This window comes from Microtus ochrogaster, chromosome 15 (assembly GCF_000317375.1).
Source record: "Microtus ochrogaster isolate Prairie Vole_2 chromosome 15, MicOch1.0, whole genome shotgun sequence".
Classification (NCBI taxonomy): domain Eukaryota; kingdom Metazoa; phylum Chordata; class Mammalia; order Rodentia; family Cricetidae; genus Microtus; species Microtus ochrogaster.
The window spans coordinates 13,695,380-13,719,407 of NC_022017.1; the positions used below are offsets into that span (position 1 = coordinate 13,695,380).

Sequence of the window (24,028 nt, forward strand, 5' to 3'; positions counted from 1 at the left end):
TCGCCCTCTTCTGGCCAGGCTGGTGCATCTTCAGCTTCACATCTTGGGGTCTACAGAATTCACTTTCCAGCCTATCCCAAGCACTTACTCAGCTCCTTTTGGACTTTGGGGGTATGGCCAGAGATCTGGGCAGTTCGCGTCCCAGGTCAGGCCACTAACACTGCTGTCACTCTGGCTTCTGGACCTTCAGTGTGATGTGGAGGTTACACAGCTGTCCCACAGAAGACCCAGGCAACACTTAAGAGTCTGATCTGCTATCTCTGAGACTGTCCTTAGAACCCCGCTAGGGATAAGAGGCTCTGTACTCCAAGGCCTCAGGGACTGCTGTAGCATGACAGAGATGGTCATTCCCAAACAAAAGGTCCAGAACTTAGGCAGCCATGTGATCATGGCTGAGGCATTTAGAGAACCCTTGGCAGACACAGGTGTGAGGGGTATCCAAATGCTATCTGATACTCCAAGCAGAACTGTGTGAGTTACCACCAATACTCTTACCTGGATCCCTTAGAGGGTCCTCCTGACCCCAGAAGAAAAACCACCAGTTTTAGAATACAGGCTTCCTTTCTACCTCCCACTGAACAGAGGCCTAGTAGCTCTAATTCCATCCACAGGCAGGAAGCACACGCCCAAGTTGGGGGTGACCACACCCCTAAGTGAAGAGACAGGGTACATTTTCCTTCTCCCTACACATCCAGTCCTTGTGAGGGCCTCATGCCATGCAGGGTCCTGACTTGGCAAGCAAGACCAGAGCTGTCTGCTCACACTCAACTCTGCCCTGGAGCACCCACAACTCGGCCACATACACACATAGCCTCCAGACTTGGCAGCTGTTTTTATTATTAATATTATCTTCTCCTTTGAGCATCCCTTTAAGGGTGAAATGAAATCCAACCATTTACAGAGAAAATGATTTCAGAATGTACATATTGATTTTCCTTTACAAAAAAAATAATGCTATTATTATTATTATTATTATCATTATTGGTGTCCTTAAATTACACATTTCCCAGGGCCCTAGCTTCTGCTTGGATGAATCCTGTCTTTCCACCCTGAATCTCACCTTTGCCCCCAAAGCATCATCATGCCTGCCCCCCAAAACCGCTGAGCCTCTTGGGTGAACAAGGTCAGCTGGGTGCCTGGAATGAACAGGCCTCCTTGGGTCTGGAGGTCCCAGGCCAGTGGTTCCTGGAGAATGCACCCACATTCAATTCAGTTTCCCTCCATATTGAGGGTATGGTCCTGGGTCCCCTGGCCCTCAAATTCCCAGTGTATGCTGTGGTTAGATGTGAAACTTTTTAGCCCTCATCTCTCACAGGTGGTCTCTCAGCTCATGACAAGGCCTCTTCCTGCCTGGCTGAAACTGCTACATTATTTTCCCCTACTGGTCTGAGAGACATGGCCAGCCCAGGCAGGAACTGTGCTTTCCCAGTTGTCTCTGAACTGGTCACCTGTGGGCAGGAACCCTGAAATGCCTGAAATGGGGTATCTATGAAGCAGCTAAGGTTACTAGGAGTATGGTGGGTGAGGATTTCGTTTGAGGGGGAGGCATCACACAGGAACACCTACAGGCGTCTCAGAAGAGTGCCTTGGCACAGATGAACCCCTAAGTCTCTGGGATGCCCTGACTTCTGGGACTACCTCTCAGTCCCAAGAGGAACCAGAGAAGGAAGTTCTTTGAAGGGAAAGTTTCATGGCGGTGTCCCTCAGTGGGAGGAGTGGCCATAGAGCCCCGCGGCCGGCTTCGTGCCTGCTCACCAGAGCTCCCCACACCATGCCCACTGCCAAGTAAACTGCTCCAGACAGAGTTACATCAAAGGAAACCTCAGGATGCCTCCAATAAGATCACCCAGGAGGTTCTGAGGTATCAGTGGGAGGATGTGGTTGGCCAAGAGAGGCTGGGGGAGTGCTGGGTTCTCAGCTGCATAGCCCTCTAGCTAGCAAGATTCCATTCCTCAGTCTGAAAATAAAAACAGACAGACAGACAGACAGACAGACCCTGTACTCCCATTAGCCTTGTTTTCAAGGTCCCCTAAGGACTTCCTGCCTCAGGCATCTTGAGGAGCCACAGGAGACAAAACTATGGGCTCCAGGTCCTAGGAAAGAGGACAGCCAAGCCTATGCTCCCACACCCACGTGTGAACATCATCTTAGTACAGGGACACATGGATACAGACATGTACAATACACACAAGCATGCACCCATGCCCATAAATATACACACACGCACAAACACTGGCCATTCCACAGACAGCCCTGCATACTGGCATCAAGGGGACTATTAGGAGCCTCAGGGAGAGGCACCCACTCTTCCCATACACCTGCGAGTCCCTACTGGACCTCAACTGTGGGGCAGGCAGGGAGAGAGCAGGGTCCCATGATGCGCAATCACTTGCACCCTTCCCACAAAGGTGCTGCTGGTAATACAGAACTCTCAAACGGAGGTAGGGACACAGCAGTCCCGCTCAAAACTACATTTCCCAGTTTTCCTTGCAACTACCTGTAGCCATGCAGCTAAGTCCTGACCAGTAAGATGCTATCCGAAGCAATAGACTATCTGACTCCTGCCCTTCATAGGGAAAAGTTCACCCTTCCTTGCCTTATCATGTGAGCGGATGCAGCCACTCTATCCAGACCTGGGAGTTGTTTATGAAGCTAAGCTTGCTGTCTTACAGGCTCTGGATCATCTCCCCCTAGACTACTTAATTAGAAACAAGGTGATCTTACTTGACTGCTGTTTGCCAAGGGGCTTCTACATCATTTTAGAATCTTCTCCAACAAATACACCCTGTGCCCCCCCCCACACAAGGCAAATTAAGAGGAATAGGTTGACATACCACTGACCTTAAAGTCCTTTCTTGGGCCCCAGAAAACCTTGTGGCCTCTTCCTGGCCCCTAGCCAGCTCTTAGTGGGGCAGTGGGGGGCACAGGAATAACCAGGGATGGTGGTAGAACGGGACTGGATGCCAGCAGAAAGTGATGGGGGAGGGGAGGAGCTATAGAGGCCTTATGTCGGTCTCCTTTCCCACCCCACCTACTATACTGGCTATCCATACAGTCTCCAGCTCCGGTCCCACCCTGAGAACTGGGCTCCTAGGGCCCTTTGCAAGCAGCTGAGCTGGCATCCTATGAGACAGTAATAGGAAAAGTGAAAAGGCCATCAGAGTGAGATTTGGAACCAAGAAGAAGCTTCCTCAGGCCCCCAGTATGTCTGCTTACAGAGGGAGGGACACTGACAGCCACTGGCTCCACCCTCCCAGCCAGTGGGAAACCTCATTCCTTGGGTCCAGCACTTCTGAGCAAGATGCAAAGTGCTCTGTCTCGTGGGTGCCGTTTTCCATCGCTTCCCTAGCTTCTTGGTCAAGATCAAGAGCAGATATACTCTCAAGTGCCTCCCTACTAAGTATCTTTTCTTGTTCTTGGACCCAAATGCATTTATTTACAGTTTCCTGGGAACTCCTGGCATGGTCTCTCCCACCCCCTTTTCCTCTGCAGGTCAATAATGCAGAATGTCTGAGGTGGAATTTTCTAGATGAGACTGAAATTCCACAGCCCTCCCAGCCCCAGAAAACCACCTCATGCTCTCCAGGGACACCGCTTGCCCACAGCACTCTTGGGGACAAAATGCTGCATAGATGTCTGGGCTTGCTTTTCTCTACTGGAAATGATTAATTTTTCTTTTCTGTTTTGCGCTAAAAGACCTGACCCTTAATTCCAGAGGGCTTGAGCAGAGAGAACCACCTATAAGGGCTCCTAGCTCTCTCAAGAGCCCCCAAGAGGCCAGAGAGATAACACTGGGGTAGCCATCACCCCAGCCTGCCCAGCCCTAACCCTCTACTGCATCTAACTTGCCCCTGACAGCAGGTAACCTTCCCTCGGAGCCCAGGTTCCGGCGCCCACCCTCCACAGTGCTCTTTGGCTCCCGGTAGGGGTTGTCCAACAGGTAGCGGAATTGGTCATAGTTCTTGAGCAAGTATTTGGGAGCATACATGTGTTCACTGGGGTCTGCAGGAGGGTACTCCTGCTGCGTGCCGTCGAACCAGCCCCCAGTGCGAATCAAGCTGCGGATGTAGTTGAGGTCCCTCTTGTCCTCATAGTCACCCCAGCGTGGAAAGTCGCCATTCTGAGCGGACACAAGCTTGAAGTAGATGCCCTCGGGTGTGAAGCACCAGGAGCAATGCCAGCCTGCAAAGTGCAGGGGGCTGCCGAGAGACCACTGCACTAGGATGTGACCTGTGCGGTTCTCATACTGTCGGAAGTTGGGCATGGTGTAGTACTGGCGGCGGCGCAGACGGATGCCATCCAGTCCATACACGGCCTGCAACATGTCCACGGTGCAACCCGACACCACTTCCAGCGTGCCCGGTTGCTTCCAGAAGAAGCCGTACAGGGACTTGCGCATGTGGAAGGCAAAGGGCTCCGTCCAGCCGTCATAGAGCTTGAGGAACAGCACACCATCACGTGCGGGGATCTCATCTGCGTCATCGATGATGAAGACGTCATCCGGCCGCAAATTGCGTAGGCGGGAGACGCCATCCTGGGTGAGGAAAGTGCGCAGGTAGTCATCTGCAATCCAGCCATCCTGCCGGCCACCGGGTGGGAAGTGGTCCAGGAAGACGTAGAGCACTTTGTGGCGGATGTACTCGAAGGTGCCATTGGTCAGCATCTCTCGGAACTTGAGAGGCCGCGGCTCCCCGTAGGCCGTGAAGTTGGACTCGCACACCACGAAGGCATCCACCACATCGCCCAACTCATGGAAACGCACGTCCAGCAGGTCAAACTCATGGTTAATGTTGATGGCGTTGATAACCCGCCTTGGCACCTCCCTGGGTACCAGGCGCTCCTTGGTGGGCAGGTTGGAATACTGCACTACGGTGGGCACCCCGCAGCTGGGTCCGTGCCAGCCTGGGAGGCACACACACTCGACCCACTTGCGCCTAGTGCCCCGGCTACCCAGGCGTTCTCGTGTACTCAACACATGCCGCATGGGCCTCCGACCAGGGCCCCTAGCTGAGGAGCCCTCCGCCACCTCGGGCTTCTCCTCTGTGCGCCCTGAAGGTTTCTCCAGCATCTTGGTACCTGGTTTGAAGCACACACCACCGGCTTTGGTGCGCACAAAATACTCAGTGGTGTCCTCCGACAACACGAAGTCCATCCGGTGCAATTCCTCCGTGGCCTTGCTGGGGGACAGTGGCTGGAGCAATGGGGAGTGGGAGTAGAGAGGGGTTCGCAACAGGTCCGGGCCACCCGGTTCCGGACTGGCCTGGGGAGTGACAGGGGCATTGTTCCAGAAGAAGCTGGAAACCAGGTTAGGGCTGAGGGAGGCCAGTTCTCTGGGGAAGGTGACATAGGATAAGGTCTTAAAGAAGTGTAGGAAGGAGATGAGGCACAGGCCGGCCATACAGAACATGAGAAAGAGCTTGTAGCGTCTCATCTTCATCCTGCAGGAAGGGAAAGAGCGAAATGTCAGTGCAGCTGTCTGGGCTTCTGTCCTAGGAAGGGGATGTGAGGGGAGAACTAGCTGCAGCCACCTGTGAGAATCTCCTGGACTTATACTGTCACCCCACCGTCTAGCCTCAAAAGTCCACTGTCCTGGGTGTGGTGACATGCCTTTAATCCCAACACTTGAGAGATGGAGGCCAGCCTGGTCTACATATCTACATAGTGAGTTTCAGGACAGCCAGGGCTATGTAGAGAAATACTATCTCTGTCTCTCTCTGTCTCTCTCTCTGTCTCTTTCACACACACACACACATGCACACACAAACCTGCTCCCTGCGTCCACACCCCTGAGACCCCATCACATCTCTCTGTAGACTGCTCCTCCACCTGAAGCTACATGCTGCTCACCAGGGTTAGACTTGGCTCCTAGAGCAAAATGCAACCAGGGGGAAATGCTGTCCTCGAGAGTGGCAGGCTCCAAGGGGTAGAGGGTGGGGTGTGGATCAGCTGCAAGCTGCTCAGAGGTTTGTTGATACCCTGTCCTAGGCTGCTGTTCCTTTTGTATTTTTTCTTCCCTTTATTTTGTGTGTGTGTGTGTGTGTGTGTGTGTAAGAACCAACAAAACCCTGTCAGCACATTTTCACAGAAAAATGAGAGACTAGGAGTTCTTGGGACTTGTCTTGGGATTTGAGGACCACCTCATCAAGGTGAGAAATCAGGTTGAACCTTAAAAGGATAGAAAGATGTGTTCGCTGCTGGCACCTTTCCCCCATCCTAGGATGGGCTTGTGGTTTGATTTTCTTCTAACAAGGAAAGATTCCCCTCAGACCTTCTACCTCTAAAAGCTATGTATCCTAGGAAGTCAGTTAAACTGGTTACTGGAGACCATGTGACCATGGGCTGGAGAGATGACTCAGTGGTTAAGAGCACTGGTTGCTCTTCCAGAGGACCCAGGTTCGATTCCCAGTATCCACTGGCAACTCACGTAACTTCAGTCCCAGGGGGATCTGGCACACTCATACAGACATACATGCAGGCATCAATGCACAGGGGGGAAAAAGGTCAAAGCAATCATGGAACTGGCCGCCACTTTGGTTAATGTAACCACATGGCAAACTGAGGGCACTAAGTTCCTAGTCCTGCTGTGGCTTCTGCTGACTACCGTTCTATTTTTATTTATTTTTTATTTTTTTTAGACTAAGGAGGCAACCCCAGGCCTCTAAGATGGTTTGGTTTTTTTCCCCTTAATGTTCTTTGTTTTAGCTTTGAGTATTTCAGTCATAGCAACAGAGGTTAACAAAAAGGACCCAACTTAATCACCTGCTAAGTTCTCATAAATGTTATTCTTGTTGTTCTGTTTCGTTTCCTGTTTCCTACTCTAGATTTCAGGGACTTAACCCCAATTTACACATTATAAATTATGAGAAGGTTCTCCTAATTTAGATAGTACTGTTTAAATAAGAGATTCTCAACCTTTGGGTGATCTTTTCACAGGGGTCACCTAAGACCATTGGAAAACACAGATTATTTACATTATAATTGATAACAGCATCAAGATTATAACTATGAAGGAGAAGCAAAAATAATTTTAAGGTTGGGGTCACCATAACATGAAGAACTATATCAAAAGATCCCGGAATTATGAAGGTTGAGAGCCACTGGTTTAAGAAAATAGGGGGTTTTTAAACATAAAGCAAAGAAAACCAGCCTACAAACCACAATCCCAGAGAATTTAGACAACAATGAGGACACTAAGAGAGACTTACATAGATATAATCTACATGGGAAGTAGAAAAAGACAAGATCTCCTGAGTAAATTGGGAGCATGGAGACATTGGGGGAAAGTTGAAGGGGGGAGGAGAGAGGCAGGGAGGGGAACAGAGAAAATAAAAATCAATAAAAAAAAGGAAAAAAGAAAAAGAAAATTGTGAGTGCTTATCGTGCTTGCTTCCTGTCTAGATTAAAAAAATAAATACAGACCGGTGGTGCTGATGCGCGCATTTAATCCCAGCATTTGGGGGGCAGAGGCAGGTGGATCTCTGTGAGTTCAAGGCCAGCCTGGTTTACAAAGCAAGTCCCAGGACAGTCAGGACTGTTACACAGAGAAACCCTGCCTCAAAACAAGCAAATAATAACAAAGATTATATAGATTTACAGCTTTAAAAAAAAGGCCATGAAATCACAGGGTCCGGCAAAGCAACTGATCCTTTTCACAGTTTAGGCTACTGCTCGAGGTCTCCTGAGTTCCTACTCCATTCTGCAGGAGTGGAGGTTCCTAAAGTTTACATCACAAAAAACAAAAACTGGGAGAACAGCCCCACCCCAACTCCCACCTTCCCGTTAGCTAGCCTCTCAGAATGCTTGTCCTAACCTTGATCTGTTAGGACATCAGGAGGTAACCAGAGTGCCTTCCACCTTAGCCGCGCGGTCCTGTGGAGAAGGCCATATGGGGTAGGCCTTATGGAGGAGGTCTGTAGAATATAATATAATAATAGAAACCCAGAGACAGATATTGTGGTTTTAGCTGAAGAGCAGAAAAGCAAAGTAACCAAGCCACTAGAGAATTCTTACCTCTACCAAGGCTCAGACAAACAAAGGTGCAATCCTGTCTTCAATGTGACTGCAGACAGCAATGCTCCCCACCAAACCTCAGGCTGCAGACTGAGACTAAGCTTCTGCCTCTTCCCGTTTTTTTCTTTTTTTTTTTTTTTTTTTTTTTTTTTTTTTTTCGAGACAGGGTTTCTCTGTGGCTTTGGAGCCTGTCCTGGAACTAGCTCTGTAGACCAGGCTGGTCTCGAACTCACAGAGATCCACCTGCCTCTGCCTCCCGAGTGCTGGGATTAAAGGCGTGCGCCACCACCGCCTGGCCCTCTTCCCGTTTTATATTCCTCTCTAGTGTTGAAATTAAAGGTGTGCACCGCCATCGCTTGGTCTCTACGGCTGACTAGTATGGTTAGCTTTGCACTCTGATTTTCAGTCAAGCTTTATTTATTAAAACATAAATAATATACCATTATAGAGGCCTTATGGATGAGGTCTAATGGAGTGGGCCCTATGGAGGAGGCCCTATAGAGGTCCTATGGAGGAGGCCCTATGGAGGAGGCCCTATGGAGGCCCTATGGAGGAGGTCCTATAGAAGTCCTATGGAGGAGGTCCTATAGAAGTCCTATGGAGGAGGTCCTATAGAGGTCCTTTGAAGGAGGTCCTATGGAGGAAACCTATAGAGGCCCTGTGGGAGAGGTCCTATAGAGGTCCTCTGAAGGAGGTCCTATAGAGGTCCTATGGAGGCCCTATGGGGGAGGTCCTATAGAGGTCCTATGAAGGAGGCCCTATGGAGGAGACCTCTGGAGGAGGCCCTATGGAGGAGACCTCTGGAGGAGGCCCTATGGAGGAGACCTCTGGAGGAGGCCCTATGGAGGAGACCTATGGAGGAGGCCCTACAGAGGCCCTATGAGGGAGGTCCTATGGAGGAGGCTTGGAGAATTCTCTACTGCTATCTGTTGTACTTATTTTCCCTGTCTTTTAATTCTTTAACTGGCAGAGAAAACAAACACAAACAAAACTCCTAGACTACAATTGCCACAAATCTCCAAGGAACATATTTAATTTGGTTTTGAAATAGGGTCTCCCTCTGTAGCACAAACTGGCCTTGAATTTGAGGCAATCCTCTTGCCTCAGCCTCTAGTGCTGAGATTCTGTACAGAGGCGAGCCACCAGATCCCAGCAATCTGATCATTTTTAAAATGAAGTCATGCTGGGTGCGACAGTGCATTCCTTTAAACCCAGGATAGGACAGCCAGGGCCGCTGTGCCCTACTCAAAAGAGAAAACCACAATAGCTAGGTATGGTTGCTCATGCCTTTAATTCCAGCATTCAGGAGGCAAAGGCAGGTAGATCTCTGTAAATCTGAAACCAGCCTAGTCTACATTGTGAGTTTTAGGACAGACAGTGAGACCCTGTCTCAAACAAGCAAGCAAGCGGCCAGGCCTGCACTCAGAAAGCAGAAGTGGACAGAGGTCTTCGACTCCAAGGCTAGCCTGTTTTACATAGCAGCTCCAGGCCAGTCAGTTTAGAGACTGTCTCAAAATAAAACAAAACGAAGAACAAGACACACAACATCAGCATGGTGGCACATACCTGTTATCCCAGCACTTGGGAGGCAGAGGCATTGGGATCTCAGTGAGTTCAAGGCCAGCCTGGACTACCAAGAAGGCTCCAAGACAGTCAGGACTATTATACAGAAAAACCCTGTTTCGAAAAAAAAAAAAAACCCACAAAACCAAAAATAAACAGACTGGTTTGTAGGCATGAACAATTAGAGTCAATTTCTTGGTTCCAGGTTTGGTACTACTCACACATCTTACCATGGCATACACCAAGTCCAAACAAGTTGTTTTCTTCTGTCAATCATGAATTTAAGAGAGTTTCATGTTGATAGAAACAGATCTCCCATTTCCTTTTAAATTCTATGAAACACGCCTAGCCTTTTCATTTCCTTTGTTTTGCCAAATGAACCACTGTACTCACAAATGATATGGAACCTAACCACTTGCTATTCATTGGCACCATTTAATGGCTCAATTAGTTTCTGGCCAAGGCTAGAGATGTTTGTCTATCTTTCTTCCCCACAACTTAAATAAACCTTCAACTTCGGAATATCTGTATTTTACCAGATAAGTTTCAAACACAGGACAGACAGCTCCTTGCATGCCTCCCCCACTTGCTCTACTATTTGGTTTTTCAAGGCAGGGTTTCTCTGTGTAACAACCCTGGCTGTCCTGGGACTAGCTCTTGTAAACCAGGCTGGCCTCGAACTCAGAGATCCGCCTGCCTCTGCCTCCTGAACGCTGAGATTAAAGGTGTTCTCCACCACCACCCAGCCACTCTCTGCTATTACCCTACAGTTTGTGATGACAGATTTGACGCAAAGAGGAAACAGACACCAGCATGCCACTATTAACTGAACTCCACATTTTATTTGGATTTTTTGTTGTTAGTTTGTTGTTTTTGGTGCAATCCGGGGCCTCCAGCATGTTAAGCATGCATGCTTTCCACAGCCTTAGCAGAGAATATATTTCTTCCAGAGCGTCAGACTGTGGACAAGCTTGTGCAGGGAGGGGCTGGGACAAAAAACTGGCCTTTGGGCCTTTCTTTAAAAATGTTCCTGTCAGGGCAGAGAACTTGAGCATAAAAAGCCTGTGATCAAATTCCAGTAACTCAGGAAAAGCAAAACATTCCTTTCTGCTGCTCATTCTCACAGTTTGGGTGCTTTTCCCAGGTCACCTGCCCCTGCTCTACCATCCTCACACTGCCCGAAGGCAGCAGGGTGAAAGAGAAAGATGCTCTTGGTCTTTAGCAAGCTTCCTCCGCGTTCTCAACCTGTCTTTGTACCTGGGATCTACACATGGAGTTTCCGGTGCACAGTGGGTGTGCAATGAGCTTTCAGATGTTCTAATGTTCCAGACTGGAAACCTCCAGCAGGATCTTCTCTTAGCTCTGTGGTCATAGGGGATTTAGCATGCTCAATCTGGAGTCCAAGAGCCATTTCTTCCAACCAGGGGCCTGTTCAGGGTTCCCTGGCTGGAGGGAGTGTGGGAACTGGCCTCAGAGGCTTCTCTCTAGGAGGGTCCCTGAGCAGGCAAGCAAGGAATAGTCCGGCTGCTAGTCCTGCGAGGCGGGGCAAGGTCTGAACTAGAGACACAAGGTATGCTTCTGTCTCCAGTTCAAATGCCTGCACCCTCAGGTGTCTAAGTGGTGTCTGCACAGCTGACTGTAGGCAGGAAAGACAGTCAGGTGGGGGCCTGACCTCAGCTAAACACCAGCTATGCCTGAGCAGAGATGGGGTCATCTCCACTGGTGTGAGGGAAAGAGTCGACATCCCAAAGTGGGGGAAGCCCATTTCTGCATAGTGCATTCCAGCCCCAGGTTGGAGAAACAAGACCGGAAGTTACACAAGGCTAGCAGGTCGAGCAGAAGGAAGCAAGCCAAATGAACGCAGGAAGACAAGAATGCCTCTGAGGCAGACTGCCCTGATCCCTCCAGAAGACAGTTCTTCTTTAACGGGCTCCAACCTGGGGTGTTACAGCTCTGAGGGGCAAGGGTTCCCTACTGGAATTGTTACTGCTCTGAGGGGAGAGGTACCCTGGCAGTCCGGAGCCTGGGAACACCACAAAGTCACACCACACAACAAACCTCACCGAAGAGATTTCTCGGGAGAGACACAAGAGGGTGGCTGCCTCCACTCGGTGAAGAAGTAGCAGAGAACTGAGCGGGAGAGAGATTTTAGTTAGGAAGGGTTTCTTGGTGTGTGTGTGGGCTTTCCAGGGTAGCCTGGGATTAGAGAGAATTGGTGGCCTGATCATGGGGATTGGTGGGGTTTTGTAGCCTAATCTTGAGCTCTTTTTCCTGTAGTGAAGGGGCCTGGCCACACCCCTGCCTTGGGGGGCTGGAAATGGCTGTTACAGCTATTATAGAAGTCTGGGAGGTGCAGCCTCCTTACTCACATTTCAAGCTCCCTGTCAGAGAGGGCAGTGGTCAGACCAAGAGAGCCTGGGCCCCCTCAGATGTCCATGACCAGACCTAGGAGGTCGGATAGAGGGCAGTCGGGGCCTGCCATTCCCATGCTGGGAGGGACATGAGGACAGTCAGTGGCCCAATAATCCCATTGATGGCACTGGTGGGTGTGGCTGGAATGGTTGGCGAGGGTTCAGACACATCAAACTAAATGGAGAGAAACTCCCCACGATTCCACTGAAATCAGGAACAAGACAAGGTTGTCCACTCTCTCAATATGTATTCAATATAGTTCTTGAGGTCCTAGATAGAGCAATAAGACACCAAAAGGAGATCAAGGGGATACAAATCAGAAAAGAAGTCAAACTCTCACTATTTGCTGATGATATGATAGTTTACATAAGCGATCCCAAAAATTCTACTAAGGAACTTCTACAACTCATAAACACTTTCAGTAATGTAGCAGGATACAAGATTAACTCAGTAGCCCTCCTGTACATAGATGATAAAAGGGCTGGGGAGGAAATCAGAGAAACAACACCCTTCACAATAGCCACAAATAGCATAAAATATCTCAGAGTAACTCTAACCAAACAAGTGGAAGACTTGTATGACAAGAACTTTAAATCTTTGAAGAAAGAAATTGAAGAAGACACCAGAAAGTGGAAAGATCTCCCATGCTCTTGGGTAGGCAGAATTAACATAGTAAAAATAGCAATTTTAAGCCGGGCGATGGTGGCGCACGCCTTTAATCCCAGCACTCGGGAGGCAGAGGCAGGCGGATCTCTGTGAGTTCGAGACCAGCCTGGTCTACAGAGCTAGTTCCAGGACAGGCTCCAAAGCCACAGAGAAACCCTGTCTCGAAAAACCAAAAAAAAAAAAAAATAGCAATTTTACCAAAAGCAATCTACAGATTCAATGTAATGCCCATCAAAATCCCAGCAAAATTCTTTAGACCTCGAGAGAACAGTACTCAACTTTATATGGAAAAGCAAAAAACCTAGGATAGCTAAAACAAATCTTTCTTCCCCTCCCCTCTTTTTTTCCTTTGCTTTTTTAAAAAATTTTATGTATGAGTGCTCTGCGCTACCCCTGCAGGCCAAAAAAGGGCGCCATATCTCATTTCAGATGGTTGTGAGCCACCATGTGGGTGCTGGGAATCGAACTCTTATCCTCTGGAAGAGCAGCCAGTGCTCTTAACCGTTACGCCATCTCTCCAGCTCCCCTCTCTTTGCTTTTTTTAAGAAAGGGTTTTTCTGTGTATCCCTGGCTGGCCTTGAACTCAGGGATCCACCCACCTCTGCTCTGCCTTCTGGGTGCTGGGATTTAAGGTGTGCACCACTATCTCCCAGCTCCAATCTCTTTTCTATTTAATAATTCACTTGAGGAGTAGGGGACATATACCTTGACCACGCCATCCACCCTGGCAACCTCCCACAAAGGGAGAACTGTGGCCAGTTTAGGTTGGTAGCGGTAGATAAAGGGAGTCCCATAGCGGAACAGGGGTGAGTAGCAGGGAGACTAGGGACTGGCAGTTGAAAGTAGGCACCAAGGAGGGTTGATTTGGGTGGCCTGTCACTGGGGAGGGAGAAAGGGGGACCAAAGAGGCTGGAGAGGGAGAGAAGAGACTATGAGCTGAGGCCAATAAGGGGAAGGCTTGCTAGTGTGATTAAAAAATCCTGGAGGAATCATCTGGTTTGGGCTGCAGAGCTTTCTATGTTCTTTTCTTTGGCTGGCTTATGCCATGTGGTCACTTGTAATCAAGATGGAAGTGAAATCACATGACAAAATCTATCTTCTCCAACCCTAGAAAAGATGGCTGTCAGCCACATGGCTGCCTCCACCCTGATGAGGGGACAGACAGCAGCTAAGAAGGCAGTAAATCACATTTCCTTTAAGATCACCTGTGTAACCGGGCGGTGGTGGCACATGCCTTTAATCCCAGAGCTGGGAGGCAGAGGCAGGCAGATCTCTGTGAGTTCCAGCCCAGCCTGGCCTACAGAGTGAGTTCTAGGAGAGCTAGAACTGTGTAGAGAGACTCTATCTTGAAAAACAAAACCATACAAAAAAGATTTTTAATATTAACCCTGATGTTACAACTCCTAAGTTAACTCTTTCGATACCAATTTTACAGATTTTTTAAAATTATATTCAATAGCCTACAGATCTTGAGGTATAGAAAGTTACACAATAACCTTACAAATCTTGAAATAAGATATAACTTAGGAAAAGTTTTAGAGAGTTAAACCCAAACCAGAAGAGTTTGAGATGAGCAGCCACGGTCCCCACTGGGAATACTCGGTCCCTTTATTTTGTTTTGCTCTCCTTTCTCTGTCACATAGTGAGATGTCTTGTCTGAGAAGGGATAGATGTTTTCGAGGAAACCTTTAAACAAGCATGCTTCAGTACAGAGGAGGGGGAGCCACACCCCCAACTCCAAAGACAACTTTTAAAGAAGTGGGACAACACGAAACAGTCCAACGTTGCTCATACCTAAAAGACATCTGAGTCCCTGTAGAACTGAATTCAGTAAGCTGAGAACAAAGAAGGCTTAGAGATAGGAAGTTTCTGAGCCCTTGCTATAGACAGAGGACGCTGCAGGAGGGAGCTGGGAGATACACCAGCCGTTGGGGAGTGTGTGCTGGGTGTGCACACTACACAGCTGGCCTACTCCCCCAATTCTTCCCCCTCCTACTAGGACTGGCTTCCAGTTCCCACCTTGCAAAAAAAACTTACAGATCCATCAACAGTGACTTAAAAGACCAGAACTTTACACAGTGAGAGTGTGTGTGTGTGTGTGTGTGTGTGTGTGTGTGTGTGTGTGTGTGCTGGGGTGGGGGTAGAAAGCAGACAAAAACAAACAGGGCTTGTAGGGTAGAAAAGGGAAAGTTTGAACATAGGGAATGGGGTATCTTACAATTTCCCCAATTGCTTGCAGTATTTGTAAAGGTCCTGGATAATACTGGGGTCTAGGGTGCTGTTAGGCAGCCATTTGGACTGGTTATCTAAAGAATATTGAGGCCAAATTTTATTGCAAAAGTTAATAAATTTGAGGCCCTTTGGGTTAGGTGCCAGGTGGAGAGCCTGGAGGTTTTCTAAAAGGCATCCCAAGGAGGAGGAATGAGAGGACATGGAAGACACCATTCCCCTGGATGAGAGGGGGGAAGGAAGAATGTCACTACAGCCTGTAGCCACGGTGTCCCCAGGACTAAGGGAGAACCAGCGGGAGACACAAATGGTTCAGCATCTAATCACCGCACTCAGGAGGAGTCGGGGCTTAGGCTGGTTAAGCCTGAGAAGAGACTCAGCAGGTACCAGGGCTTTTGTGGAAGCCAGGTGAGGGGGCCAGAAGACGAGGATGAAAACGGAGCTCTGGGAGGGGGGTCTCATCCACCGGAAAGGCTTGGTAAGCAGAGTCACAAAATCCACAAGGATTTAGAGGAGCTGTGGGATTATGGGCAGCTCCAAAGGGCAGGTGGGAAAAGAGGGCAGGAAGGGGCACAGTGCGTCTAGTTGAGCCTAAGGAAACTGCAGGATTGCAACTCCAAGAGTGGGGATATGGGGTCAGGTGAAGAAGGCCAGCTGTAGCCTTAAAGACGTGGCTGAGGGGCTGGAGAGCTGGCTCAGAGGTTAAAAGGTCTTCCAGAGGTCCTAAATTCAATTCACAGCAACCACATAGTGGCTCACAACCATCTATGAGATCTGGTGCCCTCTTCTGGAGGGCAGGCACACATGCAGGCAGAACATTGTATACATAATAAAAAAATAATAATTTTTGAAAAAAGACAGTGGATGGGGATACCTCTACCTTCAAGAGTACCAGAGGGGTGCCAGGTGCTCAATGGTCACTTCCTTGGACTGAGGGGAGTGTTTACACCGACCCAAGGGGAAACTTAACTAATTGCCGCTGGTGGATGGGGTGCTGAGCCATCAGTGAGCTGGAAGGTGAGTCTGTTGGAGGTGAACCTGAGATGAGGGATAGAGTCCCAATGTGGCTCTGACCCCAAGGGGATACAGGCACCAAGAGAGCCTATCCGTGTCCCGGAATCATTGTGTTACAGCTCCAGGGGGAAAGGTATCACGCCAGTAAGAAGCCGAGGAATACCACAAAGTCACACTGTACAACAAACCTTCCAGAGGAGATTTATTAGGAAAGACACAAGAGGGTGACCGCCTCTGTCGGGCAAAGCAGCAGCAAAGGATTAAGCAGGAGACTTCATATAGGGTTTCTTGGGGGCCAGGATGGGGCTTTTCAGGGTGGCCTGGCCACTCTTGCCCCTTGTGGAGCTAGAAATGGTGAAACCAGACCCCAGCAGCCAGTCTGAGCTGACCTGGGAGCCCCGGAGCAGCTGGGTCAGTCTGACCTCATGAGTCCATTTGATAAAGGTCAAGCTTGCTCGCTCTCTCTGCACAGCAACCTCACCAGGCCAATACACGTTAATAAACTCCTAAGCGGGTTTGTTGCGTGTTTTGTGCTTCCTTCTCACTTGTGCCAGGTCGTACCAGGTAATTTCAGGTACTCTACCCACTAAGCCACACCCTTAGGGACTCTTCTCTGGACGCCAGCTGGAGCCCATTGGTGTTTTCCTGCCAAAAGCCAGGCTGAATCCCTTTCTTTCTCTTTCTTCTTTTTCTTCTCTTTCTTTCCTTTCTTTCCCCAAAATAAATCATTTGAAAACTTGGGTGGTGGTAGCGTTTTGTTTTTTTTTTTTTTTTGTTTTTTTTTTGGTTTTTCGAGACAGGGTTTCTCTGTAGCTTTGGAGCCTGTCCTGGAACTAGCTCTTGTAGACCAGGCTGGTCTCGAACTCACAGAGATCCGCCTGCCTCTGCCTCCCGAGTGCTGGGATTAAAGGCGTGCGCCACCAACGCCCGGCTTGTTTGTTGTTTTTGAGACAGAGTTTCTCTGTGTAGCCCTAACTGTCCAGGAACTCACTCTGCAGACCAGGCTGGCCTTGAACTCAGAGATCTGCCTGCCTCTTCTGGGATCAAAGGTGCGTGCCATTGCTGCACCATGACCCGGCAATTTTAATGTTTTATACAGGGCGGTCAGGTACTTGAGTCTCATCTCAGTGTGGGATGGCCCATACCTGTCATCCCAGCACTGGGGAGGCTAAGGCAGGAGGATCTGAAGTTTGAGCCCATCCTGAGCTACAGAGTGAGTTAAAAAGCCTGAGATGGAAAGAGGGGGCTCTTTAGGAAAGGGGAGGGAAACGCAGCAGAAGGTGGGAGAAGGGTAAAGGGAAACAGCAGGAGAACAAGTTCTGTTAGGGGAAAAGGAAAGCCCCTCAGGGAAGGGGGAGGGAGATATTGACAGATGGGTGAAAAAGCCAAAGAAATTAAAAAAAAAAAGTCAAGTTTGCTGCTGGGAATTATGGGACTAAGCATTGAGCCCCTTCCATTCACCAAGTTGAACCCAAGTGGGGTGACAGTCCACCCAGGACACATTCGAGACCATTCGAGACCATCTTTCCTTGAACTTCTACATTCACGGCTTCATGAGTTTCATGGCCCAACTCTTTTCTTTTTCTTTTTTAAATCTTTACTTAGGTGACTGCCTCAAATACACTTTTTGGACTAAAGCAGAATATATGTGAAATGGCATAAACAATCATTTGTCCTCCGGGCCTCAGTTAAGTCTCTCAGCCTTCAAGGGGTCACCGTGACCACAGCTTTTACAGATGGGGAAACAGTGGGAAGGTCGACAAGAGTTCCCCCGGGCACCACGACAGTGACTGAGCCACGGCTAGAACACACTGCAGATTCCCAGGTCAACCCGTCTCTCTCAACAGTACAGGCGGACCAGGTACAGTCAGCACTCAGGAATACACTGGACCCTGTTCAGTGTTTCTGCCTCTGTTACCAGCCTTCACTGAGGCGTGGCGCCTCTCGCCAGCTACTCTCCTGAGCATGCTACGTGTACAACCTCATACAATCTCCTCAACACAAAGCAGGTATCCATGTCTCCCCTGCTGTAGAGATGAGGAAACTGTAGCCAGAGGGACAAACTAACCTGTATGCTGTCAAATACAACTGGTCAACAGCCTACTCAATTCTGAAGGGCCAACAATGACATTGTAGCCAGTAGGAAAGCCGTCTTGAACCCTTGCCATATGCCAAGTTGAACCCAAGTAGGATGACACAGTCCACCCAGAGAACACACTGTGGACAGCCAGCTAAGGTCACCTTAGCCTGACACCTGGCCAAGCACTGAGGACCCTCAGAGACAAACCCTGCCCAAGGGGAGCTTGCTGTCAGTGTGGGGTGAGTCACACAATACCGCAGGGTAAAGCCTTCTGACCTGGGAAGGAGCAGAGCCGAAGTAAAGGACAGATGGGTACAGACACAGATTCATGGGGTGGCCAGACAGTGTCTAATAACTGAAACACTGGATTAAGGAATACATGAAGAACTGGCCATGTGTTACCTCTGTGTATCTGTTTCTGGAGGTGATGGGAAGCGAGTGGGAAAGTGGAGGGAAAGGGGGCACCTTCCTTTATGAGGGAGGACACTATCCCATGGGAAGGGAATCTGGAGGGAACAAAATGGCAGAGCCAGAGCAAATTCCTCCCTTCTCCTCTTGATGACCTTGGACTCCAGGGTTTAGGTCAACAGTTTCCTCAATCCCCCATCTTTTGGCTTCAGATTGAGCACCACATCGCTAGCTTTGTGGTTCTGTGGCTTAGGCTTGGACTAAAGCACCCAGATGCCTCCCTGGGGCCATGGAACTGAACTGAAGGGAAATGAAAGCAGGACCTAGCCAGAATGTGCAGGATTCAAGGCCATGGTCAGAGTGTAGACCAGGCTGGGAAGAAGGCTCAGAAGGTGAAGAAGGAGCTTGCCACCAAGCCTGATGACCTGAGTTTCATCACTGGGATCCACATGGCAGGAGAGAATCAACGCCTACAAGCTGTCCTCTCCCTTCATATGCTATGCTGTCCCCGCCCCTGCCTGATAAATTGGCTTCTAAGGTGGTATAAGGAAGGCTGTGGACAGATGGGTGGCTCCTGATGGGGAAGCTTTGCTAACCAATTATCTTTAAGAGGTGGTGCAGCTCTCTGGGACCCGGAGAGCTCTCTCTCAGTGGTCCCTCGCAGCACTGCTGAGCTTGGACTTCTCGGTCCTGTTTCGTGAGTTCCCCCCCTTATAATAAATAATATATAAAAATATAATCGTTTATCTTTTACCTAGTCTGGTTATTTCCCGAATCGATCTAACTTCTGCAGGCTCTGACAAGGGTGGCAAGGAACTGTCAACTCTGGGAGATACGCTGATTAACTGGATGGAAAACTGTAGCACAATTTCTAATTGGTCTTAATAATAAAAACCCGGAGTCAGGTATTAGGGGGTGAAAGCTGAAAAAGCAGAGAAGCAGAGTAGCCAGGCACTAGTTCTTACCTCTACAAAATCCTCAGACCGAATGGGGTATCCTATCTCTATGAGTTCTCAGACTGAAAGCCTTCAGTTCCTGTCTCTTCCCACTTTATATTCCTCTCTCTGCCCAGCCACATCCTTTCCTGTTTCCCCTTCCCTAGTGCTGGGATTAAAGGCGTGTGACTCCCAAGTACTGGGATTAAAGGTATGAGCCACCACCATCTGGCTCTGTTTCTCTTTGAGACTGGATCAACCCACGTAGCCCAAGGAGTCCTTGAACTCACAGAGCTCCACCTGCCTCTGCTTCCCAAATGCTGGGATTAAAGGTGTGTGCCACCACTGCCTGGTCTCTGTGGCTAACGAGTGGCTGGCTCCACACTCTGATACTCAGACAAGCTCTATTTAGTATAGTACAAAGCAAATATCACTACAGGAAATGGACTAGCTTTGGGTACCAGTAACTCTGCATGACCGTCTGCAGGAGGCTGAGAAGTGACCAGGGCTGGGGCTCCCAGAAGTGTATCTGAAAGCTCCTTGCTGTCATTTTCCTCAGAGAAGAGTTCCAGAGAAGGGGAAGGCAGGGCACTGTCACACTACCAGACAGGGAGGCTCCAGGAGGAGCTGGAGGACACTACCTTGCTTCCCAGGATGCACCCGGCTTGAACCCCTTTGGAAATCCAGGATCCCCAGAATTGCCTGAGAACCAATTTCTACTGCTGAAGGACTGGACCTCCAGAGAGCTGAGCCCCGAGGCCCAGGCAGGTAGCTCTCCGAGAACAAAGCCCTTTGGGCCCTTCTTTTCCAAGCCTGATCCCGCGCCTCAGAGGCTACTCTTAAGTCCTGCTGAGCAGGAAAATTCACCAACGATTCTCCAGGGGCTTCCAGGAACATTTTCAAGGTGTTCACTGTCACTCACACAGGTGCAATGGCCCCTCCAAACCCCAGCTCTGCCGTTTGAGAAAATGCACAGCCTTGAGCATGCTCACCTGCTTCTCTGTAGCTTCTCTGTCTCACTGAACAGAAATCCACACAAAAAGGGCCGAGTGTGGCGCAAGGGCTGCATCCATCAGCCTAGCTCTTCTTAACCTGTGATTTGTCCACAGCCCTTGCTTTCGGGGGATGGCAGAACAAGGACTCCAGGCCTGGAAGGTGCTGGCCTATCTCAAAGTAACAAGAAACAGAGTTGGGGGGCTCTGCCCTGGCAGCTAGGCAAAGTCTGAGCCTGCAAAGACAGGTGCGTGAGCTGGGTAATGGGACAATGTCCCAAGACAGCCACCCTACCACTGCATTCTGCCCCTGGGACTAGGCCTTCTGGAAGAGCAGGTAAAAGGGTGGCGATGAGTGTATCCTGGGCACAGGAGGCTGAGGCTAAGCCAAAGTGGCAGTAGGACAGTGGGAAGTCTTTCTCTCCATCGTCTTCCTCTCCTTCCCTCCTACATCCTTTTCCTTGGCAGGTGACCGTATGAGGAATCTGAGAAGCCACAGCCCCAAGTCTGAGAGCCGGGGTTCTTCAGACAGATGGATCAACAAGAGAGACGGGATTTATTGGGAGAATTGGCTCACGTGATTTTGGAGGTTCATCGGTGTGATGATGGGCCTCTGCCAGATAGAGACCCTTGTGGGCAGCTCTATGGTCCATTCCAAGCCTCAGGACCTCAGCACCAGGGAAACCTGGTGTGATTCCCAGTCCAAGGCTGAAAACTGGAGAGTCCAACAGCTGCTGGAGTCCCAAAGACAGACAAGCTAGAGTCTTGATGTCCAAGGGCAGTAGTGCCCCAAGCCAGGGGGAGAGGAATTCACTCTCTGCCTTTTTGCTTGCTCCAGGCCCCTCTCCCATTGGACAGTGCATGCCATACTGATGAATGGACCTTTTCCCCTCACGGGTCTCCTCCAGAGACAGCCTCTAGGCCCTCAAAAGTCATGCAGGGGCAGGAGTCTCTTAATCCTGTTAGGGTAACACACAAAATTAGCCATCACAATGACCCAGCCATGACCTCAGCGTCAGCTTCAGCTTGAGTCTGGCCCTCTGGAGGTTGTGATCAGATTCATGCTCTAGGACACAGCCAAACACTTGACAGGTGTCACTGGGGTGACAGAGGTGCCTGTGGAGCTCTCCATGGTCCCGAACCAGCCTGAGCTGATCAGGGTCCTATTTGGGACCTGGGATGCCCTTGGCTAGCCTTCTCCTGGTTCCTGTTAACGGCCTCTGCTATAGTTCAGCTGGTTCATGACCTAACAGTCATTCCCCTGTATGACACCCAATGGCTCTGTCTCCGTCTCCCCCTTGATGCTAGATCTCTGGTGTCCTCAGCTCTGGGCTAGCAATGAGGTCTTCAGGTCTTCCAACTGGGAGAAGGGGCCAGATTCCACCATGGCAGAGAAATGGACAGGCCAACAGCCATAGGCAGTATTGGGTTGTGCATGAAGTGGAATTGGAGATAGCCCAGGTTACCTCAGATCCCATCTGCAAAACCCAGCTCAGAAACACCTTCAGAAATGAACCCCCCCACCCCCGCAAGATGGGCAGTGGTGGCACAGGCCTTTAATCCCACCACTCAGGAGACAGAGGTAGGCAGATCTCTGTGAGTTCAAGACCAGCCTGCTGTATAGAGTGGGTCCCAGGACAGTCTCCAAAGCTACACAAAGAAACCCTGTCTCAAAAACAAACAAACAAAACAAAAAGGAAAAGAAAAAGAAATGAACCCCTGACACCTCTATCTGCTTGGTTCATCTGCTCTAAAGCGTATCTTGACTTTGAGCTGGGGTCTGCCTTACCTTCCACCCTATTCTAGGCTTGCACAAGGTCCCCTACGACTCTGCCCATATCTGAGAGCAGAACCGTGAGGCCTGCAACAAATCTGCAGCCCAGCAGTCCCTGCGGCACAAGGCACAAAGATCCACACACTGCCTGCAGCCTCAAGGAGTTCCTCCGCCTCCAGTGCCTTCGTTTCTCCTTTCACTGGTCTATGGGAAAGGCTGGGAAGCCCGCCCAGGCACAGAGTAGGCGCTCAGTGAGTACTGGCTTTCACAGTTACTGTTAAGTCTGGAAATTTGGTGCTGTGACTTAGCTGTGTGCTCTCAGGCAAGTTTTCTTTGCTTTTCTGAGCCTGTCTTGTTGGGTGAAAAGAGGTTACCCTCTTAGCACTCCTGGCAGTGACCTGAAGAAACCATTGTATCAAAGCATTCTCCAAGGAGCCCGGCGCTGGGGTCTGCTCTGTAAATGCTCACTTTGGTGGGTCTCCTGCCAGACAATGGGACGCAGATGTCCCACTGAACATGCCTCATTGTGGCAGGTTTTGGTAAATGACTGGGCCAAATAGGCTCTGCTTACCCTGGAGACTGATACCCATCACCCTGTAGGATCATTTGAGTGACCTGAGAGCTTTCAGGACCTGGGGCCAGACCTTGAGGAATCTCTGGTCTCTCCTCTCAGCTGCAAAAGGCCCTGAAGTGGGAATGCCGCCCTGTGTGTAAGGAGATGACTCAATGGGAAGTATTTGCTGCATAGGCATGAGAACTTAAGTTTAATCTCCCAGCACCTATGCAAAAAGATGGACACAGCTAAATGTGCCTGTAACCCCAGAACTGATAGAGTCAGGAAGTTCTCAGAGCAAGCTCAACACCCAGCATAGCCAACGAGGAAACTCCAGACTTAATGAGAGACCATAACTCAAAAGATAAGGTGGTGCATGATTGAAGATGTTGACCTCTGGTCTCCATATGCACAGATACATATGTACATGCACGCATACTCATGCATATAATACATGCATACTCCACATACAATAATATAAATAAGGATGCTGCCCAAGCCTTCATCCCAGGCCAGTGCCCTGCAGGGTGCCTTAGTCTCCACTCATCCACTTGGCAGCACATCTCTTGTAGGTCCTTTGGATTCCTGGAGATTCTTCGTGATTCATGGAAATCAGGCTCTCTGGAGTTTCCATGACTAATTCCTGTTTCTATCTTGGGATTAAAGTAGAGAAAGTCAGAGTCTCTGGGCTTAGAAGAAAGTAAACAGCTTCCCTGGTCTCTGAGGAGACACGGGAATCCTCCTGACGTGAAGCTTAGTGATCCCATGTGTAACAACAGGCAGAGGCTGTAGTAACAGAACACAGTTGACTCCTGAAGTTGGTGGAATTTGAGGAAAACCTGACATTGGGTTTACCCTTTCAATTCTCATCGTTATCCACTCCCTTGATGAGTATGCATCGGGCTGGGCTCCACAGAGATCATAGTTATATATAGTGATACAGTGTTGGGGAGACACAGAAAGTAGTAGGGTGGGATTTGGAGTGGTGCAGCCACATTAAAATAACATTTGGCACCCAACATGGGGCATGACCATGGGCAGTGGAGTCACACTAGCCAGCTCTGTCACAGTTGTAGTACTCACAGCAGGGAGCTGCCACTTGCTGGGACTCTGGAAAGCAGGCAGGCTTGGGCTTGGAAACTGTGGGAGGGGCTTGAGTTCACTGCCCACACCCACCAGAGAGACTACTGAGAAGTCAGCAGATCTGGCAAGATACCCGGGAAGTCCTTTATTAGAGAGTTAAATGATATTAAAAAGAAAAATCTTTCCTACATTAAGAATGGGGAACATGACAATGCAGGGTGCTAGGATCCTGTATAGTGTAACTATGGATGGCTTAAAAATGGAAAATTTAAATGAGGGGATAAATGACTAAGCTGGGGTTGACATAAT

General features: G+C 49.4%; 1 protein-coding gene across 1 annotated transcript in view; it reads right to left on the reverse strand.

Moving 5' to 3' along the window:
• Positions 1 to 523: 523 nt before the first annotated feature.
• Mgat3 (mannosyl (beta-1,4-)-glycoprotein beta-1,4-N-acetylglucosaminyltransferase) overlaps positions 524 to 24,028 on the reverse strand; it is a 46,329-nt gene continuing 22,824 nt past the window's right edge. The window contains exon 2 of the mRNA XM_005354179.3: positions 524 to 5,438. Within this exon, the coding sequence (XP_005354236.1) occupies positions 3,824 to 5,437 (1,614 nt within the window). The 5' untranslated portion in view covers position 5,438 and the 3' untranslated portion in view covers positions 524 to 3,823. The remainder of the gene's footprint in view (positions 5,439 to 24,028) is intronic.